This window comes from Pezoporus occidentalis, unplaced genomic scaffold (assembly GCF_034315485.1).
Source record: "Pezoporus occidentalis ecotype Australia unplaced genomic scaffold, CSIRO_AGI_Poc_V1 ctg70, whole genome shotgun sequence".
In the NCBI taxonomy this organism is placed as follows: domain Eukaryota; kingdom Metazoa; phylum Chordata; class Aves; order Psittaciformes; family Psittacidae; genus Pezoporus; species Pezoporus occidentalis.
In genome coordinates this window covers 2,419,133-2,437,954 of record NW_026916053.1, presented here as the reverse complement: position 1 = coordinate 2,437,954, position 18,822 = coordinate 2,419,133, and the positions used below count along the sequence as shown (strand labels likewise).

Below are 18,822 nucleotides of genomic sequence, written 5' to 3'. Positions count from 1 at the left end.
GATAAGGGCAAGGAAGGGAGCTGCAATATGGCCTGTGAGGACAGAGCCTGGGAGGGGAGAGCAAACACCCGCTGCAAACAGGCTCTGCCTGGAGAAGGGCAGGACCCGAGGCACCTGGGTTGTACGAAGGTCCCTGGGGATGCTGTGCTTGGCTTGGTGAGGGTGAGTGTGGAAATCCTCATGGACTGGGGGCATGGACATCCTTAAAGGGGAGGTCTCCTTGCTGAGATGCTGCTGCTCACTTCTCCATTGAAGAGGCTGGAGGGGACCAGCCTGCCTTGTCCATACAGCCCAGGGGTGCCTGACCCATGGGATCATCACCCTCGCTTTGAAACACCTTCCACCTTCATGGCAGCAGTGATGTGCTGAGCTTCTCATTTCCTAGTTACTACATCAGAAAGCCACCAAAGGAAGCACCCGTGGAGCCTCAGTGCTCTGAGGTCCCTGGGGCTGTCACAGAATCATGGAATCAACTGCGTTGGAAAAGAGCTTTAAGATCATTTTGAGTCCAACCATTCCCAGCACTGCCAAGGCCACCACTAAGCCATGGCACTGAGGGCCTGGCCCTGCAACCAGTGCCTGCCCATGGGCACCAGTAACCCCTCGGTGCTCAGGTACTGGGGTCAGCATTAACACGGCTGGAGGAAAGAAGGAGCTTGCGCGGTGCCTTGTGGGGATGCCCATGGGTGCGGGTCCCTGTGTGGGTCCCAGGTTGGTACCCCTGTTCAGGTGTCCCTGTTTGGGTGCCCCCGTATGGGTGTCCCATGTGGGTGTTCCTGTGCGCATGTTCCATGCAGGTGTCCGTAGGTGTCCTGGGTGGATGTCCTGTGAGGGTGTCCGGGGGTGTCCCGTTTGGGTGTTCCTGTTTGGGTGTTCTGTGCGGGTGTCCCTGTTCCAGTGTTCCTGGTTGAGTGTCCCTGTTCGGGTGACCCATGGGTGTCCTGGTGCGGATGTCCCTGTTCAGGTGCCCCTGTTCAGGTGTCCGTGTTCAGGTGTTCCTGTTTGGGTGTTTCTGTTCGGGTGTTTCTGTTCAGGTGTCTCTGTTCGGGTGTCCCATGGGTGTCCTGGTGCAGATGTCCCTCTTCAGGTGCCCCTGTTCAGGTGTTCCTGTTCGGGTGTTCCTGTTGAGGTGTCCCTGTTCAGTTGTCCCTCTTCGGGTGTTCCTGTTCGCGTCTCTCTCTTCAGGTGTCCCTGTTTGTGTGTCCCTTTTCAGGTGTCCCTGTTCGGGTGTTCCTGTTTGGGTGTCCCATGGGTGTCCTGTTCAGGTGTCGCTGTTCGGGTGTCCTGTTCGGGTGTTCCTGTTTGAGTGTCCTTGTTTGGGTGTTCCTGTTTGGGTGTCCCTGTTCAGGTGTCCCTGTTCGGGTGTCCTGTTCGGGTGTTCCTGTTCGGGTGTTCCTATTCGGGTGTTCCTGTTCGGGTGTTCCTGTTCAGGTGTCCCTGTTCAGGTGTTCCTGTTTGGGTGTCCCTGTTCGGGTGTCCTGTTCAGGTGCTCCTGTTCGGGTGTTCCTATTCGGGTGTCCCTGTTCGGGTGTTCCTGTTCGGGTGTTCCTGTTCGGGTGTCCCTGTTCGGGTGTTCCTGTTCAGGTGTCCCAGTTCGGGTGTTCCTGTTCGGGTGTCCCTGTTCGGGTGTCCCTGTTCGGGTGTTCCTGTTCAGGTGTCCCAGTTCGGGTGTTCCTGTTCAGGTGTCCCTGTTCGGTTGTCCCTGTTCAGGTGTCCCTGTTTGAGTGTCCTGTTCGGGTGTCCCTGTTCAGGTGTCTCTGTTCGGGTGTCCCTGTTCGGGTGTCCCAGATGGGTGCTGGGTGCAGCGCCGTGCGGGGCTGTGGGGTGTCCCTCCGGGCACCGTGTCTGGGCGCGGGGCTGCCGCCAGGTCCCGGCCCGTGTGGCGGCGGGGCGGGTGCCGCTGCCCGGTGCGGCGGCGGTGACAGCCGGGGGCGGGCGGGCCGGGGCCGGGGCCGGGGCCGGGGGCGGGGGGCCCGGCCGAGTTCCTGCCTCCTCGGGAACAAAGGGAACTCTGTCTCGGCATCTGTCACCGCCGCCCACCCAAAACTTTTCGCTGCTCCTCGGCCGCCCGCCCCGCCGCCGCGGGAGGGCCCCGCTGCACCCCCGGCAACCGGCACCGGGCACCGGAGCGGCGGCGGCGGCGGCGCGACCCCGGGGCGGCCCATGCAAGGGCCGAGGCGGCGGCGGCGGCGGCGGCCCGGGGGTAAGAGCGCAGCGGGGCGGGCGGCAAACATGGAGTCCCGGCCGGGCTGCGGCGCGGCGGAGCGCAGCCGAGTGGAGCCGAGGGGCTCCGGGCCGGGCCGAGCGGACCCGAACCGTCTCGAACAGCGCCGAGCCGGGCTGGGGGTGCGGGCACGGCGCGGTCCCAACGCCTTTGTGCGGCCGGGCCGGGAGCCGCCCCCGGCGTGAAAAGTTTGCGGGAGCCGCGCTCGGGGGTTTTGTTCCCTCCCCGCGCCGCTTCCAACTTGGCCGAGGTTGTTCGCGCAGTTCGGGGCCGGTCGTGCCCGGTGCGGGGCCGCGGCCGGGTCTCCGGTTCCTCTTTCTTTCCCCTCCGCCTCCCCCCCGGAGCGGGGCGCGGAGGTGCGGGAAGGGGGGGGGGGGGGGCGGGTTCGCCGCTCCCCCGCTTTGTGTCTGCGGGGCCCGGCCCGCGGTACCTGTTGCGGGGACGTTGGGGGGGGGCCCGGCGGTGACAGCGGCGCGGGGAGGCCGCACAATGACCCCGCGTGGTGCCTTGGCCCCGCAGCGGCTCCGGCCTCTTCCTCCGGCCGGGATGGATTTACTTGGAGCTCCCCCCCTCTGTGTTCCGTTTGTTATCGGCGAGCCCGAGACCCCCAAAGTGCCGGGAAGGGGGGGGGGGGGGGGATCACCGGTGCCTGTAACTCTTCCCCCCTCGGGGGGCTCATCTGCATCACCCCAAAGCTGGGCACGGAGCCGCCCCCCATGTTCGAGGTGCGGGGAGGGGGGGGTGTGTGGCTGTGCTCCCCCCTGCACTCCCAGCCTGATGCCCGCTGTTCGGTCCCCCCCTCCTTGGCAGGCTTTAAGCAGGAGAGGTCTGCGGGCAGCTCCACCATGTCGGATAGTGACCTCGGGGAGGACGACAGCGCCACGTCCCCCGACCCCTCGCAGCCCAACAAGAGGAAGAGAAGGGGCAACCTCCCCAAGGAGTCTGTGAAGATCCTCCGGGACTGGCTCTACGAGCACCGCTTCAATGCCTACCCCTCGGAGCAGGAGAAGCTCAGCCTCTCGGGGCAGACCAGCCTCTCTGTGCTGCAGGTAGGAGCCAGTCCCCACGTCTTGGGGGTGCTGCTGGGTCCTGTGCCACGGGGCTTGGGAAGGGCCGGACTGCGAGAACCCTGCTGCAGATCCCAAAGGATTTGGGATGCTGGAATCACTTGCCACTGAAAGGCAGTGAGGAGGCAAGCGAGGGAACGCAGGGGAGCAAAGCCACTGGCACATGGCAGCATCCTTTTGGGAAGAGGGCTGAGCCCTGGGGACCAGTTTTATGGCAGTGCTGGAGTAGAGGTTTTTGGCTGGCCAGAAGATGGATGGACTGGGATGGGGACCAACTCAGCAATACTCTGTTAGTAACAGACACTATGGGTGGGAGGGCTTCAGGGGGGCTGCTTTATCCTCTTCCCCTGGACACCCCCAGTAAAGGGGCCAGGGCTACTGCCCCTCTGCACACATCACTGGGCAGAACAACCACCCTGGGGTGGGCATTTGCAGCACCAAGGACTGGCTGGCCCAGCTGCGCCCAGTTACACCAGGTGTATTAAGGAAACCCCAGTCCAGCTGAGTGCTCTGGGGCAGGTGTCCCTGGTTGTGGGTTGATTGTTCTCCTTGGGGTGCTGTGATGGATGCCCAGCCAGGAGCAGCGGGGATGAGCAGTGCTTTTCCTTTCAGCTTTGGCTTTCACCCTGCCTGCTCTTAGGGTGTCAGGAAGAGCTGCCTGTCTCACTGATCCATGGGAACACCAGCAGCCTTCCTGACAGGGAAGGAGATGCTCTGCTTCTGACATCAGGGTAGGAAACAGCTCTTGTGTGCAGGGCAGCAGGCAAGGGGCAGTGGGTTTGCAGCTGAGCTCCTCTCCTTGGGCTTTCCCCTGCACCTCTGGCTTCTTTCTCTGCAGCTCAGCGTGGCCCTGGCCAGGCAGACACCGGTGTGTGGGCAGTGGCTGTGTCTAGTTTCCGTCTTCCTGGCCAAGGCCAACTTTCTTTTCATTTTAATGGATTATTTAAATCCTGGCTTTGCACCAAGTTTGTGTCTGAGTGCTCTGAGGTGCTGGTCCCGGGAGGGCTCGAGTCAGAGCACAGTGATGGGTTTGGGGCTGCAGGAATCTGGGATTGTCATGGACCGGGGCTGGTGCGGACAGGACAAACCCAGATATATGGCCTCTGGCATACAGGGGTTTACCCAAGGGCTTGTGGCAGTGGGACTTCAGGTGTTTGTGCCCTGGGCAGTTTGGGTCCAAGGAGGATGCTGCAGGCACATGGGCTTGTTTTGAGGTGTGGCTTTGCACTGGCTTTTTGTCCCATGGGACTCCCTGCAGCCACTGTGTGCCTGATGCAGAGGCTGCCCAGTGCCCCCCCCCCCCCGGGTGGGGGTCCCCTCCGGGGGCATTTCCCATGGCTGCCACTGGGGTTTGTGTCAGTCTGAGGTGACCCAACAGGCTGCATCTGGGAGGAGAAGCCTGTTGGGTGGGTGGAGGTGTGGGACGCGCTTTGGCTGCAGGGTTTGATCCATCAATGCTGATCCAACACCTCCAGGAGCCTCTTGAGCACAGGGCTCTGCTGCTGCCATGGGCCACGCACCCCTGGTTGTTCAGTTGTGGAGCCAGGGAGCGGAAGCGCAGCGCCCCAGCTCTGCAGGGCAGAAAGTGGGGAGGTACAAAAGCAGTGCCTGCTCCTGGCGAGGCTTCCCGGACAACAGCAGCTTTCCAAGCGTGTGCCCTCCTGTGGGGATGGGCTCCTCCTCCCTGCAGAGGGGATGCTGCTCTCGTGGTGGTGGAGGGGGCAGACACTGCCCAAAGGGACAGCCCAGGTGTGCTTGTGGTGGGGACAAGCGATGGCTGTGCTTGGAAAGAAGCAAAAAGCTTCTTGCTTCAAAGCTGAGGTTGATCCCAGCTCCCGGGGGGGTGACACCGTGCGGTGTGCTGCGGTGTCACTGGTGCCTGTGCCCATCTCTGTGCTGCCTTCTCCAGAGGGAGCTGGAAGCTGGAAGGAGATGTTGGGGGCACAGCAGGATTTTAGGAGCTTCTCGGTGCTGGTTGGGGTTTTTGTTGGAAGTCCAGCCCTCTGGTTGGGGATTACAGCGACTGATGGCCATGGGATCACAAGATCATGTCATGGGGACCCAGCTAAGGCTCGCAAGGGAGGGTTTGGAAGGGAAAAGGGGGTGAGACAAGTGTATGTGAGGATGTTAAATGACAAATACTGTCTCAAAGACAAAGAACAACTGAGATCTCGCTGCGATCGAAGTTGTGGTGAGTTCTCTCTCCCTGGGGGAAATATTTTCCATAGCTGTTGATTTAGCAAAGATCAGTCATTCCCCCCTCCACGATTTATTCTCTTCTAATTGTTTTCTAGGAAGAAAGCAGTTATTTTAATGCAGCATTTTATAGAAAGATGCTGAAACAATACATGGCCAAGGCTGAATACATGGCTGCTGTGTTTCTGAAGGGCTTCCTCTTTGGTGTGCAGATGTTTGGAAGAGGTTTAAAGTTGGCTGTAGCCTCGTTGGCAGGAGGCACGGGAAGGTGTGGATGTACTGCCGCAATCCCTGCCACCCCCGTAGGGGATGGGGGGCTGCAGCTCCCTGAGCTGATGGGGTTTAGGGTTTTCCATCCGTGCTGCTGTCTGTCTGCTCTGTGCAGCCTCAGTGCTCCCACCCAGGCTGGCACCTGGAGATGGGGAAAACTCCCCATCAGCTGCTGGGTGCTGTTGGGCTCCACGCTGGCTCTGTGCAACACCCCAGGCTCTGGCTGCAGGATAGGAGGGACCCTCAGGAGGGTGCTGGAGGCTGCACCCCGCTTCATCTGCACAAGGCTGGGCACTGTCAGCTGCTGGGACTTTGGGGTGTTAGTGCTGGGCCCATCCTTCCCTGGGGAAATGGGCTGGGCAGCTCCAGTGTGCAGCCTTGCTGCAGATCATGGGGTGGCTCAGCCCCAGAACTGCCAAGACTCTGTTTGATACTGGCACGATGAGAAGGTGCCAGTGGTGGTGTCGGGCGCTGGCACCATGCACGGTCCCTGCCCGGGTGTGCTGGCAGGGCTCAGGGGGAGCGTTGTGCCACAGGCAGCAGGGATGGGGCTGCAGAGAGGAAGGGGCTGGTGGTGCCAGGCAGGAAGCAGCCGGCCTTGGGGTTTCCGTGCATGCCTGGGCAAGCCCTGCCTGGAGCAGCTCTGCCTCTGCGGAGCCCCACGGGAAGGAGGTGCAGGGCTGGGGGGCAGGAACAGTGTGGGAGCTGCTTGCTGGCTTCGGAGAGGCTTTTGCTACCTTGGTTCGGGCTCCCAGCCCTGTGCTGACAGCGCTGTGCCCTTCTCTCCTCCCAGATCTGCAACTGGTTCATCAACGCTCGGCGGCGGCTGCTCCCCGACATGCTGCGCAAGGACGGGAAGGACCCCAACCAGTTCACCATCTCCCGCCGAGGGGGCAAAGCCGGCGACGTGGCCCTGCCGCGGGGGGCTGCTGCCGGCTCCGGGGTGCTGGTGGTGCCCCCCGTGACGGCCGCGGGGGCCTCCAAGGTGCTGTCCATGTCCGTGTGCCCGCAGGTACTGTGCCACCCTGCCCAGGCGCTGGGCAGCAGCCTCACGGTGGTGAGCGCCCACAGCCCCGACTGGGAGAAGCCGCCTGGGCCGCAGCGAGCGGAGCCGGACCCTGTCCCCAAGGCAGCGCTGGGTGCCCCCGGCAGCACCATGACCCTGCTGGCCCGTGCCGAGGCAGCCAGCCCCACCAGCGGACTCTTCAACACGCCCCCCCCCACACCCCCAGAGCTCTTTGGGGACGACTTCAGCAGCTTCCAGCTGCTGGTGGAGGTGGCTCTGCAGAAGGCGGCCGAGCTGGAGTCGCAGCGGCAGGGGGGGCAGCTGCCCCTCTCGCCCCAGACTGAGCCCCCCGCAGCCGCCCTCTCCAAATAACCCCATGGCCAGGTCCTTGGGGTGCCTGACCCCCACCCCCCCCACCCCTCGCCCCCACCGGTGCCACCCACCTGCCTGCACCCCCCGACCAGCTTGTCATGGAAGAGGACTCCTGCCTTTTGTGGGGCTCTGGTGTCTGTGCCAGCCAGGATGGGGAGAGGAGGGACTGTCCCATGGCTCCCATCTGCTGCCCTTGGGAGGATGTGGCCGTTGTGAAAAGACCTTTGCAGCTTTACTGACCTCTCCCTGCCGCCACGGAGGGTTACTGTGGAGCTCCCCTTGGGAAACCTGCTGACTTCTTTTTCTCTGCCCTGTAAACAAGGGTCCAACGCCGCTTCTGCAGGGAGAGAAAGAGAGAATTGATGTTTGTTTTAAAGTTGGTGTCTGTTTTAAGGACTGTGGATGAAAAGCTTTTCCTCCCAAATCTCTCATCTCTTTCCCCACTCCCCCTCCTTTTTATTTCCCCTTTGTTTGTGGAGGGCCCTCCTGGTACCTTGTGCTGGCAGAGCCCTGCCTTGCCCAGCGAAGGGCAAAGCACAGATGAACTGGAAACGCGAAGCCTGTGGTATTTTTTCCACATGGAAAACACGGGACCCTCCTTTTTTGTTTAGATGCTGCCAGTAGAAATCTCGATGGTGCTGTTTAGCAAATTTTTTTTTGTTGAAACATTTTCCCTTTAATTGTGATTTATTATATGATTTTTATTACGTTTTTGTTTCTTCTCTTCAGCATTTCCACAGCCCCCCCCCCCCGTGTTCCTCTCCAGTTCCTGCTCAATGTTGTGCCCTGGAACAGAGAGCACGGTGCAGAGCCTGCTTGGTGCTGACTGCAGGCGGCTGCTGGGGGTGGATGTGAAGCTGAGACTGTGAAAACTTTATATCCAACTTCTTGATTTTCTCGTTTTTTGGTTAAAAACTAGTGTGGGAAGAGGCACGTTGTGGGCAGGGGCCTGTGTGGTGACCTGTTAGTGCAGCACTCCCAGCCTGCAGCCTATGGGCTCCCAGCAAACAGAGCTGCCTCATCCACCAGCTGCACTGGGAAGCAGAGGGATGAGTCCCTGCTCCCTTCCTCCTGCTCTTGCTCTCCAGGGCTGGTGGCTGCGCGGTGCTGGGGACCTCTAGTGACAAGCTGGTCCCTGCTGGGAGCTGGCTGTGCCCCAGCCTGGGCATTGCTCACCGACAGCCTGGGTGCTGCGCTGGCACTGGGACTGAGCTGTTGCTGTTTCACTGCAAAATGTAAGTTACAGAGCGGTGCACACCTGTGTTATCTATCCTGAGAAACACTAATCCTAGGAAATTAGCCTGACTGTTGAGTTGCATGATTAGATTTAATAACGTCCAGAGGACCTGGTGCTCTGCAGTGGTTGGAGCCAGAGGTGCTGGGGGAGCAGCACCCTGCAGGGTGGTGGGGCCTGGAAGGGAGCAGCACTGCTTTTAGTGGCTGGTGCTGCCCTTCCCTTTTCTTCAGAGAGAAGGTGATGGGGAGAGGAGCTCCCGAGTGCTGCTGGGGCTGCAGAAGGTTTGTGCCAGTGCTGTGTCACAGGCTGGGTGCCCCTGAGCTGCACAGGGCTGGCTCCAGCACTGCCATGCACAGAGGATGCTTATGGGGTGGCTGTGAACATCCCCTTCCTCCTCTCCCCCCGCTCCATTTTACACCCAGCCTTTGCTCCCTGCCTCCTTCCTGAATTTTAGGCCTCCCTCTCTTATTTGTAGGTAGCCCCCACCCTGCAGGTCAGTTTCCTCCCCCCAGAGAGGCTTTTTGGTCTCCTCCCGTTAATTTTGCCCCAGTCAAACCAAAGCGGTTTCCTCCCCGAGGGCAGGAGTGCTACAGCTCTGCCTGGGCCATGGACCTGGAGATGGACCAGAACGCGAGGGGAGGGCAGGGATTGTTGGAACGAAACGCACGGAGCAAAACAAAACTGCTGTAAATACCTTTTTGTTCGTTCTTCCGTTGTCAAATAAAAGTTTTCTAGTTTGTTTCTTGTTTTTTAAGTACGAGCCGTGTGTGAGCCTGGACTGTGTCAGCTGCGGTGGCTTCACTTGCTCCTCCCTTACCACCAGCTCCCACCTCCTGATGTCCGGCAAAGCTGCTTCAAGGGCCTGAGGAATGTGCTGGGTGTGGAAGAAGCAGGGCCAGTGCCTGGCACGGGCCATGCTCCAGGGGTTGGTCTGATGGGATGTGATGTGCTCGCTTCCCACAGCGTCTGATCATGGAGCCGGGAAGTATCTGGCAGCAGCAGAGGGCTGATGTGTTTGTGTCTCCTCTCCTCCTGGCCAGCACTGTGGAAATGAGACAAGCAGCCCCTTGGAAGGGGAAGAAAGAAGCAATGTCAGTGGGGTTCCTTCACAGTTTGCTGGGGCTGGAGCCTGGGAGGTGGGCAGAGACCCAGAGGACATGGGCACTGCAGAAGGGCTGAGTGAGCCCCTCGTATGCCCTAGCAGTGTGAATGCTGGTTCTTCACACAGAGCTTCAGGCTCTGTGCCAGGTTGGTGACTGCTTCCCTTGGGATGAGACATGCCCTCCACCACAGCAGGGGTTAGCACCAGCTCAAGCCCTTTGCAGCCCCCTTACCACTGGCCTGCTATGGTGTAGGGTGACCCGATGGGCTCTGTGCCCCTTCCCCGGCTCCCCTGCCCTATGGAAGGATGGAGGCACAGGGCCTCAGGGTCACCCCTGGGCAGCTCTGGTGACAGGACTGGCAGCGGGCATGGGTGCTCATGGTGAGGAATGGGGCAGGGGCCAGCACTGGGGCAGGGGACTGTGAGCTCAATGAATGTGAACTCTTCCTGCCCCTCCTGCAGCCTCCGCTGAGCACCTCGGGGCTCCTGAGGACCCATGGGAGGGGTGAGGGACCAGTGCAAGGCATCACACCGCACCCGGGAACAGCGTGACCGGGATGACCAGCAAGGGTGCCTGAGCCCACAGGGACGTGTGGTCAGCGCAGTGCAAACCATCCCCTCCTGCTTCCTGCCGTGCTGCTCGTACCTGGCTGGTCCTCGCTCTCCCGGTTCTGCTTCTCAGGGCACACCCCATGGTCCCCCGCGTCTGGGGCACTGGCCTCGGAGACACGTGCGGGGCTGGTACCGCAGGCAGGCAGCGGCACACGGGGTATGCAGAGGATAAACGTGAGCGCGGAGCCGAGCAGAGAGGGCAGCAGCACCGAGCAGGCGGGGGACGGACAGGGGATGCACAGCGCACAGGCTCACCCTTCCCCAGGGACACCCCGCCTTGCGCTGCCCTCACACAACACCCGGGGGCTCTGCAGCACAGCACAGCCCAGTCCAGCACAGCACAGCCCAGCACAGCCCTACCCCGAGGTGCCCCGGGCGGCCTTAGCCACTCGGGCCTGCGGGGAGCTGTGGGTCGAGGCGCAGCCATCCACGCCCGCCCCGCTGCTCCCCCTCCGCCCCGCCCCCTCTCGGCACGCACGCATCCCATTTGCCACAGCAGTCACACAACCTGCTGTGATTGGCTGCCAGCACCAGCCGCCCCGCCCACTGGCTTACCCGGAAGTGCATTTAACACGGAACGCCAACCCCCTTATGGACACAGGGCGCAGCCATTTTGTTTCACCCGCCATCTTATAGCAGGGAGCAGCCATTTTGTTAAACGTCACGCAGCTCTGATTGGCTGAGAGCTCTTTCTTGACATCCACGTGCGTTCAGGCTCCCCCCTGATTGGCTGCTTCCGCCTCAGGACCCAGAAGAGTAAAAAGACAGAGATTTATATATAATTATCTATATAAAGGGGTATGAATATGTATAAACACATCGGTTTCAGACATATACATCTATATTTGTAGATATTTTAATATATGTATGTACATTTATAAAGCTGTCAAGATTAAATATATATAGTCCCGTCCCCCCCCCACCAGCCCATTGCAGCCCAGCACCACACACCCCACTGGGAATAAAGAGGGAGAGAGACCAGCAGGCGCTGTAAAGTCAGACTGCATCTGTTTTATTGATCGTGGTTTGTATGGTAAGTCAGCCAGCTGCCCTTGCTGCTGCGAGTTCTCCTCCTCCAAGGTGGCAGGAAACAAAATGAGCCCCAGAAAAACCAGCCTTCCAGGCCAGCTCCCCCCCACAGCAGCCTCAGACACGGCTGGAGGAGTAAATAAGAACAAACAAACCAACCACCCTTTTCCTTTGTGTCCCCGGTTCAGTGCTAGAGATCTCGAAAACAGCATCTTTACAACAGTGCAACCCAACACATCAGTATCTCTACCCACAACCGTCAAAACCAATGCAGGATTTGAGTTACATTAAACCCAATTTCACATTTGAGAGTAAATCTCTAAGAGCATCTGTGCATGGACAACAGTTTACAGCATATAATTGTAACTCAGCCATCATTCACAATTTCCCTTTACTTTTTGCCTTCTGGATCACCAACACCCTCGTTGGGATTCAGACTCCATCTCTGGGATTCTACCCCCATAAAAGTAACACACAATCTCCCAACTCATTCGAGCAAGTGAATGGAAAGAAAAACAAACCCAAATCCCACCAGATCACTCCGAATGAGGCCAAATGCTCTGCTTTTTGGAGGGGGTGGCAAAGAATTTGGTGGTGGCAGATGTGGCTTCAAGAAGCCAGGCTGAAAAGGAGACCTACAAAGGGGAAAAATGAGCTAAAAAATATGTAGCAATCCTTCCTCTACCCAGAGAGCAGGGAGATAAGGAAAAAATAGTCATCTGATTACACACAGGGTATATATTTTTACACACACTTTTACACACATCTAGATATAGTACATGTAAAAATATATGCTATACATATGCCCATTCTCACCAAGGTGCTTTTAAGCACACCGTCTGCACTGTGTCTATGGGCATGTATACGTGTGTATGAATTCAATGTACAGGTACTACTAAGTGTATATGTGCATATGTACACATACATACAGGCAGGCAGCCTACCACCAGCTACCTGTGCCTTCCTCTGTACAAAACCCACTCCTCCCACCCTGATATACCATCACACTGCCCCTGTGAAACAGGTTCCCCCCACCCCCCAGTGTAGCAGCTTCTTTCTCAACACGCAATTCAAGGAAAATAATCTCATAAAAAATAAAAGAGGAGGAAAAAAAAAAAAACAACAAAGTGAAGCATGTGTGGATCGTGCCTGGAGTTGCTCTGTGCTCCTTCAGCTCCTGGGCCTGGAGTAGGGTAGTGCTCTCCCCAAATCAGCTAGCCAAGCACTGTTCCCCCCCCCCCCCCCCCTTTGCTACCTTATTGCACATTTGCTTCTGGGCTGCATTTCAACAACTCTGCAGTTACATTCCACAGACCCTGTCATCCTCTCAACTTCAATCAAACAAGAGGAATACAAACCCATGGCCCTGCCCCTGCCCACCCCATCCTCCCCCCACCCTGATATCCCCCATCAAAAGGAAAACAAAGCACCCCCCCACCCCAAGAAAGGCTGCTTGCTAGCAGAGTGCAACAGTAGTACACACTGAATGGGTGTTCTCGTCGGGAGCTCGGTGGAAGAGAGGTTGTTTCTAACACGGTTAAACAAAGCCATGCAAAGGGGTGGGAGAAAGGAGGCAGGAGCAGGTCAAACTAAAAGGATGAGAAGGAAGAACAGAACCGAGGAGGAGGAAGAACACAGCATGGCAAGTGCTCAAGGCTTCATGTTGTCTTGTCCTCTTCTTGTAAACAAGCTAATAATTCTCATTAGATAGAACAAGTAAAAAGACCGAAGGTCCAAGTCGAGGGGGTCGGAGTTTCCAGGAGTCTCTTCAGTCCCTTCAGCAACACCACAGCCAGGGAGAAAACGAGGGGGAATTCCTCTTTTTTTTTTTGTTGTTTTGTTTGTTTTTTTTTTAAAATCTTCATTACTTAAAGCTGAGAGAAAAAAAAAAAAAGCCAACTCGGGAGCCCTTTGCGAGCATGGCTCATTGTCTCCAGACTCAAGAAACCACACTAGTTTAAGAGAACCTTTTGTGTTTGTTTTTTTTTTTGTTGCCTTTTTAATGACTTATAAAAACCACGCGGTTCCTTCCTCTGCCCCTGGGCTCAAAGGCGGGTCTGGGCCTCGGGGACGTAGATCTCGATGCTGTCTGCGCTCTCCGTGGCCGAGTTCTGCCGCACCGAGGCCGCCCGCTTGGCTGCCATGAGACGCTTGCGAGCTTCCTGGCGCTGCTTGTCTGAATCAGAGGCTTTGTCCCGGTTCAGCTGGGATTTGGACTTGGCTGGCTTCTTTGGCACTGGAGGGGGTGGTTTCTTCTCCTCCTTTAGGGAGACAGTAAGGAAAAACCTAAGCATCAAAAGCTTGCTCTGATGTCGTGGGGACTCGTGGCATGAGGGACTAAGCAATGAGATCAAGTGTCAGGTGAAAGAAGCAGGAGCAGCTCTTGAGCAAAGGTCTCAAAATGAGCTTCTCCTACGTCTAGAAATGTGCTATTTTGCATTGCATGGTACACAGGCCTTTGGTGAAGTGGATTAGGGTTTGTAGAGTCAGCCCAGCTACACATCAGAGCACATGAAGACTGAACTCAACTTTAATATGCCACCCTGCCCAGAGCCATAGTCCTCCTACCTACTCTCCTGTTTAGGCAGGCAGCCTGGACACAGCCTGTGCTGCATTTTCAAAAGGTTCCAGTGGGTGTTTTTTAGACTACTCCAACACCAGGAATAGTTAAAGCCTCTTCATACAGTGCTTGTAACACTAGAGGCCTCTGCATCCCTGCTTTAAGCACACACCACCACTCATCACTCTGCTCTCTCTCCATCATACCACTTTTTTCCCCTTGTACAAAATTGTTTCCACTATTACTCAAGAGGAATGCTCCCAGTACATTGCAAGGCTGTGAGATTACACTGCACAAGGGCAAGGAGGTAAAAGCCCTAGAGATCTTCTGTCTGCAGACAGAAATAGACCTCACATACCCGAATGCCTGCAAGGTGCTCTGGCCAGTCTCAACAACTCCACACTCACCTTTCTCTCCGGTGTCTCTGCCAATTGCCAGCTATTTGCTTTCAGGTGGTACAGCTCATCAAACTTCATGCTGATGTCTTCAATGGACAACTGGAGGAGATCCCAAAACCCAGCTAGGTCCTGGGCTGTGGGTCTGGGATTGGCGTTAGGGTTCTGTAAGGGAAAGCATAAAAAGCCCTTTCAGATATGTTCTCCAGCTTGAAGGTCCACAGTATGCGATTCAGAGCTAGAACACTGGTTTCTTACAGAGAGATCCTGATTTCAGGGTGATAATAATGGAAGCAAGCACAACACAATGCAAAGCAGAGCTCTAACACCTGAGAACTGGCATGTTAGGGCATAGTGACTGAAAGAAGCCAAAGCTTTCATGAGTTAAATTACTTTGCTACAACCCCCCCAAAACAGTCTGAAAGCATTGGTATTTCTCAGGCTGAAAACTTTAAGTAGCCTAAGTTTCTTTCATGAACAGATTCTTCCAAGTTCTGAGATATCTGAACTCCATCATATACCTGGATTATCTCATGAAACCATGGGATCAGGTCTGAGCAACTCTACTCCCACATTAGCCCTATTCAGCTTCAGCTCTCAGCGAGGCAAACCCTCACACTACGTTCAAAGAGACCCAACCCCAACAGTGCTTTGTGACCCAAGGACAGCCCTGTTGGGACAGTTTTACCATACAAGTAAGCAACATGCAAAACAAGCATGTTTGGAGGACGACAGACTTTTCAAACATATTCCCCCCCCCCAGTTTGGCAAAACCTCACTGATTCCCCTCAAAAAAGCCCTTTAGGAGTAACAAGTAGCTGTTTCTAGCACAAACAGGAGTGTGGCCAGCTGACAATTCAGACCCAGAGACTTGGTGTATTCAGCATGCCCTGAGCAGCAGCTCAAGAGAATTCCCCACTGCTCATGTAAGCACCAAAAGGAAGTGCAAACACTCCTCCCTGAGCACAGCACAGCCCAACAACTGTCTGTGCAGGAGAGGGTGAGGTGACAGCATCCCACTGCTCAGCTGCTGGCTTAAATCAGCATTCATCCAGCATGGCATGGTGCTCAGGTTGTAGGTGACAGCTACACTGGCTCTGGTTTTAGTGACAGCAGCCTGTTAGTACCTGATCATGTTCGTGTTATGCTGTTGAAACAGATACATCCCCCTCTCAAAAACTAGGAGAAATAGATCCAGACTCACCAAGTTTTGTTCACAGAGACCATGGAATTGCTGGAATTTCTGTGACATTAGTAACTGTGCACTGCCCACTGCACTCAGGACTTTTCCTAAGACTGCAAGGGAGAAAAACCAAGAACAGACTATTAAATGCAGCAATGAACTCAAGTGTTTCTGGAGTAAAGAAACACTTCTGAATCATTAGAAAAGGAGTTTCAGCGATCCCCAAGGAACTGACTGCTCTCAGGGAAAGAAGATGTACTGAAACAATTAAAATCTTTGTCATCTACTATTGTCAAAAGCAGGCCAGCCTGAGAACACTGTATTGGAATGGGCAGAATGTACCCTGAACTGCCCTCATCCCATCAGACAAGCCATTAGCACAACCCAGTGAGCAGCTCTGCACAACCTGCTCTTGCACTCAATGCACGAGGTTGAAGTAGCAAGGGACAAGAGATCTGTCTCCAAACTCCATTTACCAGCAGGGATGAAAACACTGGCAGGCTTAGGGCTTTTGATATCCAGGACTTTACACTGCTCTTAGTGGGTTTTCCAAGAAGCCTCTGGGCACGGCAACATTCCTCTGCTCATTAATGGAGAACACGGTATGGGCTTTTCCCTTCCAAGGGCATGGCTGAAAGGTCCACAGTGCATGAAACTGCACCACAAACAGAGATGAATCAACCCCTCTTCTCACTGGTCTGCTGTTGTACCTAACTGAATCAGTTCTGAATGTTTCTAGATCTTGGTGGGACGAGTGTAAACCACGCTCCTCCATACCCACCAACTTCTCAGTTTCACAATCTATTCTGAGATTGCTCTTAAGGTCACAGATATAACACCACACTGGTCTTGGTGCCTTTTCTTGCCAGAGCACTCTTGCCACAGGCAAAACAAGGGCACCCTCAACACAGGGAAAGCCTTGGCACTGCCTGCCCAGGTTGGCAGCCAGTTCAGCATCTTAGTGCAATAGGATTAGAGATTAGTTCCCCAAGCCCTAGCAGTGGGAAGGAGGTATAACTGAGTCTCACCATTATTTCACCTTTCTAAGGTGTTAAGAAAATAAATCAACCAGACTCTAAACACAAAGATCCTGCCCTCTGCAGCCTAGTCAGCCCCTTCTGTCACTCTGTGCACCACGGGCATGGTTTTCACTGCAAGAAGCATAGGTTTTGCCAACTCATTTGAAAATAGCATAACAAGCCCAACTGGGACTGAACCCAATACAATCAAGTTGCCTTGTGCTCCCTGTACATGTGCTTTGTGTGTATTTGTCACAAATTCAGCAAAGCTTTCCTCTATGAAGAAGTCTCCCCTTTGCTGTGAAGACAAGTCCACCGATTCAACAGATCAAGCAAGCTCGCACCCATTCTGCCCCACTGCCAACTAAGCTTTTACCTACCACTGGAGTACAATGGGTTATGCACAGAGAAGGATCCCACAGCCTCCCTGGAAAGCAATCCATTTAAGCTTTTAGCAGTTTTGAATGGTCAGAAGCTGCACCATGCCCTGCACATCTTGCATACTGCATCACAGTACTATTTCTTACCCCATTTGCTAGAGGAAGTTACCTTATCCTTCCCAAAGTATTCCTCGTCCCAAACTCATCTCCATGTTCACTGTGGGTTGTCAGCAATGTAACTGCAGAAAGCTGATCCAATACTCAGTGACAGCTCCAGAGGAAGAGCCGCTGGGCTGCTCCCATCTGGTGTCCAAGGGCTGACACCACCTACCTTCTTCAGAGAGATTGTTCTCTTTGGTCTCCTGGTCCATCTGGCGGCACCAGCCTTCTAACCGCTCTGTTTCCGCCTGCAGCAGCTTCAGAAACCAGTACCCATCCCGCCGGCAGGCTCCTGGCTGTGTGGGTTCTGATGGTGAGGTGGAGGACGTCTCGAGCCAGGGGTCAGGAGGAGGGAGAGAGGAAGGCTCCAGGGCTGGGTCATTGTTTTCTCCATAGGAGAGGTTTCTCTTAATCTGTGAGGGCTTGGCTGGTTGCCTGGTAGTGGCATCACCACCAACGGAGTTGTTGTGTTGGGGGCACTCAGCGAGGCTTCTCTCAGATGATTTACAGCTAGAGTTATTAGGTTCCTGTGTGTCAGAGTCTGTGTCCTGTTTGGTGGACATGCTGCGAGAGTGGCTGTTTCTAGAGAGATCAGAACCAAACATTAAGGAGCAGAACTCACCCTGGCTGCCCTCACACACACTGACAGTGAAACGCACTTGTTTATTATGCCTGCAGCTGAGCCTCACCCTGCCCACCCTGCCCCTCCTCACACACAAACACACACCACACATTCAGACAGACAAAATTATAAGGTTGCCTGCTTACTGCAATAGGCATTCAGCTGAGAGGACTGACGCACAGCTGTAATTACATCGTGTACTTTTCATTTGAAATTTCAAACTCCCATTGATTTGGCTGTTTACAGAACAAGTGCTGTGTGCTGTGGAGGAAGAGCTCTCCATGGGCCCCCATTCAACACCACTCATATTGGAACAGAGAAGGGGAGAAGGTCTAAGCAAAAGTGGGGGGAGCACAATCGAAAAGAAAGGAAACTACAAAAGCTTGCGCCTTTCACTTACCGCCACTCGTCCTCTACCTGTACCCCGATGGACTGGAATTTGGTGGCTGGTGGAGGAGGCTCCTCTTTTGCCACTGGCTGAAGGCAGTCAACCTTATTGAACAAGAAAAATACAGACAAAAACAGACACAAGAACTTGCTGCTGGAATTCACATTAGTAGACCAGGAGTGCTGCACACACACACACACACAGCATGCTGACACCACACACCAACTGGAGGGGTCTCTAAGGAGAGGCACAAGGCTACTGCTCAGGTTGGCCTCCACTTGAGCAGCAGTCCTGCCAGGTACCTGCTCTATAGCCCTCAGCTCTGCCACCCACTGCTGTTTGCTCAGCTGTGGCACACTGGGGATGGGCTGCGTGTCCCTTGTTCCTGACAGGCCAACTGTATGGGTATCTGACATGGGCAAAGGCCAAGAGACTCAAGAGAGGGCAGTGATCTGATTGAGACTGACAGCAAAGCCCAGCTTCCTCTGTCCCAGGGACTGACACCCTTCACAGCTCTGGATAAGAGGATTAGAAGGGTTTAGGAAGGAAACACAGGCTGTGGGGCAGGTGGCTGGGGAACCAGCTCAGAAAAGGAAGAGGACAGGAAGACAGTCAGCCTCTCCAATGCGAGCTCTCCTGCCTTGCTGCCCTTTCAGCATCTATTTTGTCCCACTAGCCCTGCAGAAAAGCCTTCACTAGCGCATGTACCCAACTGGCCAGCTAGCCTTATTGTAAAGCCAATGGAGAACTTATTCAGCACGAACACATGTGGTGGCTCAAAGCCCAGAACCACATTTGGATTTGCCCAAGTGCTCACAGGAGCCATCTGTAACTGGGAAATCTGTCCACAGGAAGAGTGGACAATTGCAGATAACTGAAGTTTGTTGAGTAAAGCACAGATTTACTCGATGGGTTCTCATCTGACTTTATGATCAACAGCTCATTTCCACTGATTTCCACAGAGTTAAATGCTTCCAACAAGAGAAGCAGCAACCTGCTGG

The 18,822-nt window shown here is 55.5% G+C and overlaps 2 protein-coding genes and 1 long non-coding RNA gene across 13 annotated transcripts in view; 1 reads left to right on the top strand and 2 right to left on the bottom strand.

Moving 5' to 3' along the window:
• The first annotated feature begins 1,965 nt into the window (after positions 1-1,965).
• Positions 1,966-9,129, top strand: TGIF2 (TGFB induced factor homeobox 2). 4 transcript variants are annotated; one of them, XM_062642018.1, is made up of 3 exons: positions 1,966-2,203; positions 3,035-3,273; positions 6,551-9,129. In XM_062642018.1, exons 1-3 carry the CDS (start codon positions 2,164-2,166, stop codon positions 7,133-7,135), a joined length of 864 nt encoding a protein of 287 aa, XP_062498002.1. In that variant the 5' UTR covers positions 1,966-2,163; the 3' UTR covers positions 7,136-9,129. The 4 variants fall into 4 exon arrangements, with proteins under 4 accessions (XP_062498002.1, XP_062498004.1, XP_062498003.1 ...); XM_062642020.1 differs by lacking the exon at positions 1,966-2,203 and adding an exon at positions 2,235-2,474; XM_062642019.1 differs by lacking the exon at positions 1,966-2,203 and adding an exon at positions 2,650-2,949.
• On the bottom strand, positions 7,786-10,177 carry LOC134175762 (uncharacterized). Its single transcript, XR_009969136.1, has 2 exons — positions 10,121-10,177; positions 7,786-9,438 (listed from the first exon to the last, which is right to left on the bottom strand). It is a non-coding gene; the product is annotated as an uncharacterized LOC134175762 (long non-coding RNA).
• A 900-nt stretch (positions 10,178-11,077) lies between these two features.
• The window catches only part of DLGAP4 (DLG associated protein 4), a 128,884-nt gene continuing 121,139 nt past the window's right edge, over positions 11,078-18,822 (bottom strand). For 7 of the 8 annotated variants that reach the window (XM_062642184.1, XM_062642187.1, XM_062642186.1 and 4 more), the window contains 5 exons: positions 17,834-17,925; positions 16,984-17,393; positions 15,275-15,366; positions 14,083-14,235; positions 11,078-13,376 (listed from right to left, as the gene is read on the bottom strand). In XM_062642184.1, coding sequence (XP_062498168.1) covers positions 13,161-13,376; positions 14,083-14,235; positions 15,275-15,366; positions 16,984-17,393; positions 17,834-17,925 — 963 coding nt within the window. In that variant the 3' untranslated portion in view covers positions 11,078-13,160. The remainder of the gene's footprint in view (positions 13,377-14,082; positions 14,236-15,274; positions 15,367-16,983; positions 17,394-17,833; positions 17,926-18,822) is intronic. The other variant, XM_062642191.1, reaches the window with a different exon arrangement.

Bases quoted from the DNA above. Each gene is read 5' to 3' on its own strand.
- TGIF2 (XM_062642017.1), top strand. From the start codon at position 2,941: ATGTTCGAGGTGCGGGGAGGGGGGGGTGTGTGGCTGTGCTCCCCCCTG. The intron at 3,274-6,550 runs GTAGGAGCCAGT...CTCTCCTCCCAG, and splicing joins CCAGCCTCTCTGTGCTGCAG to ATCTGCAACTGGTTCATCAA.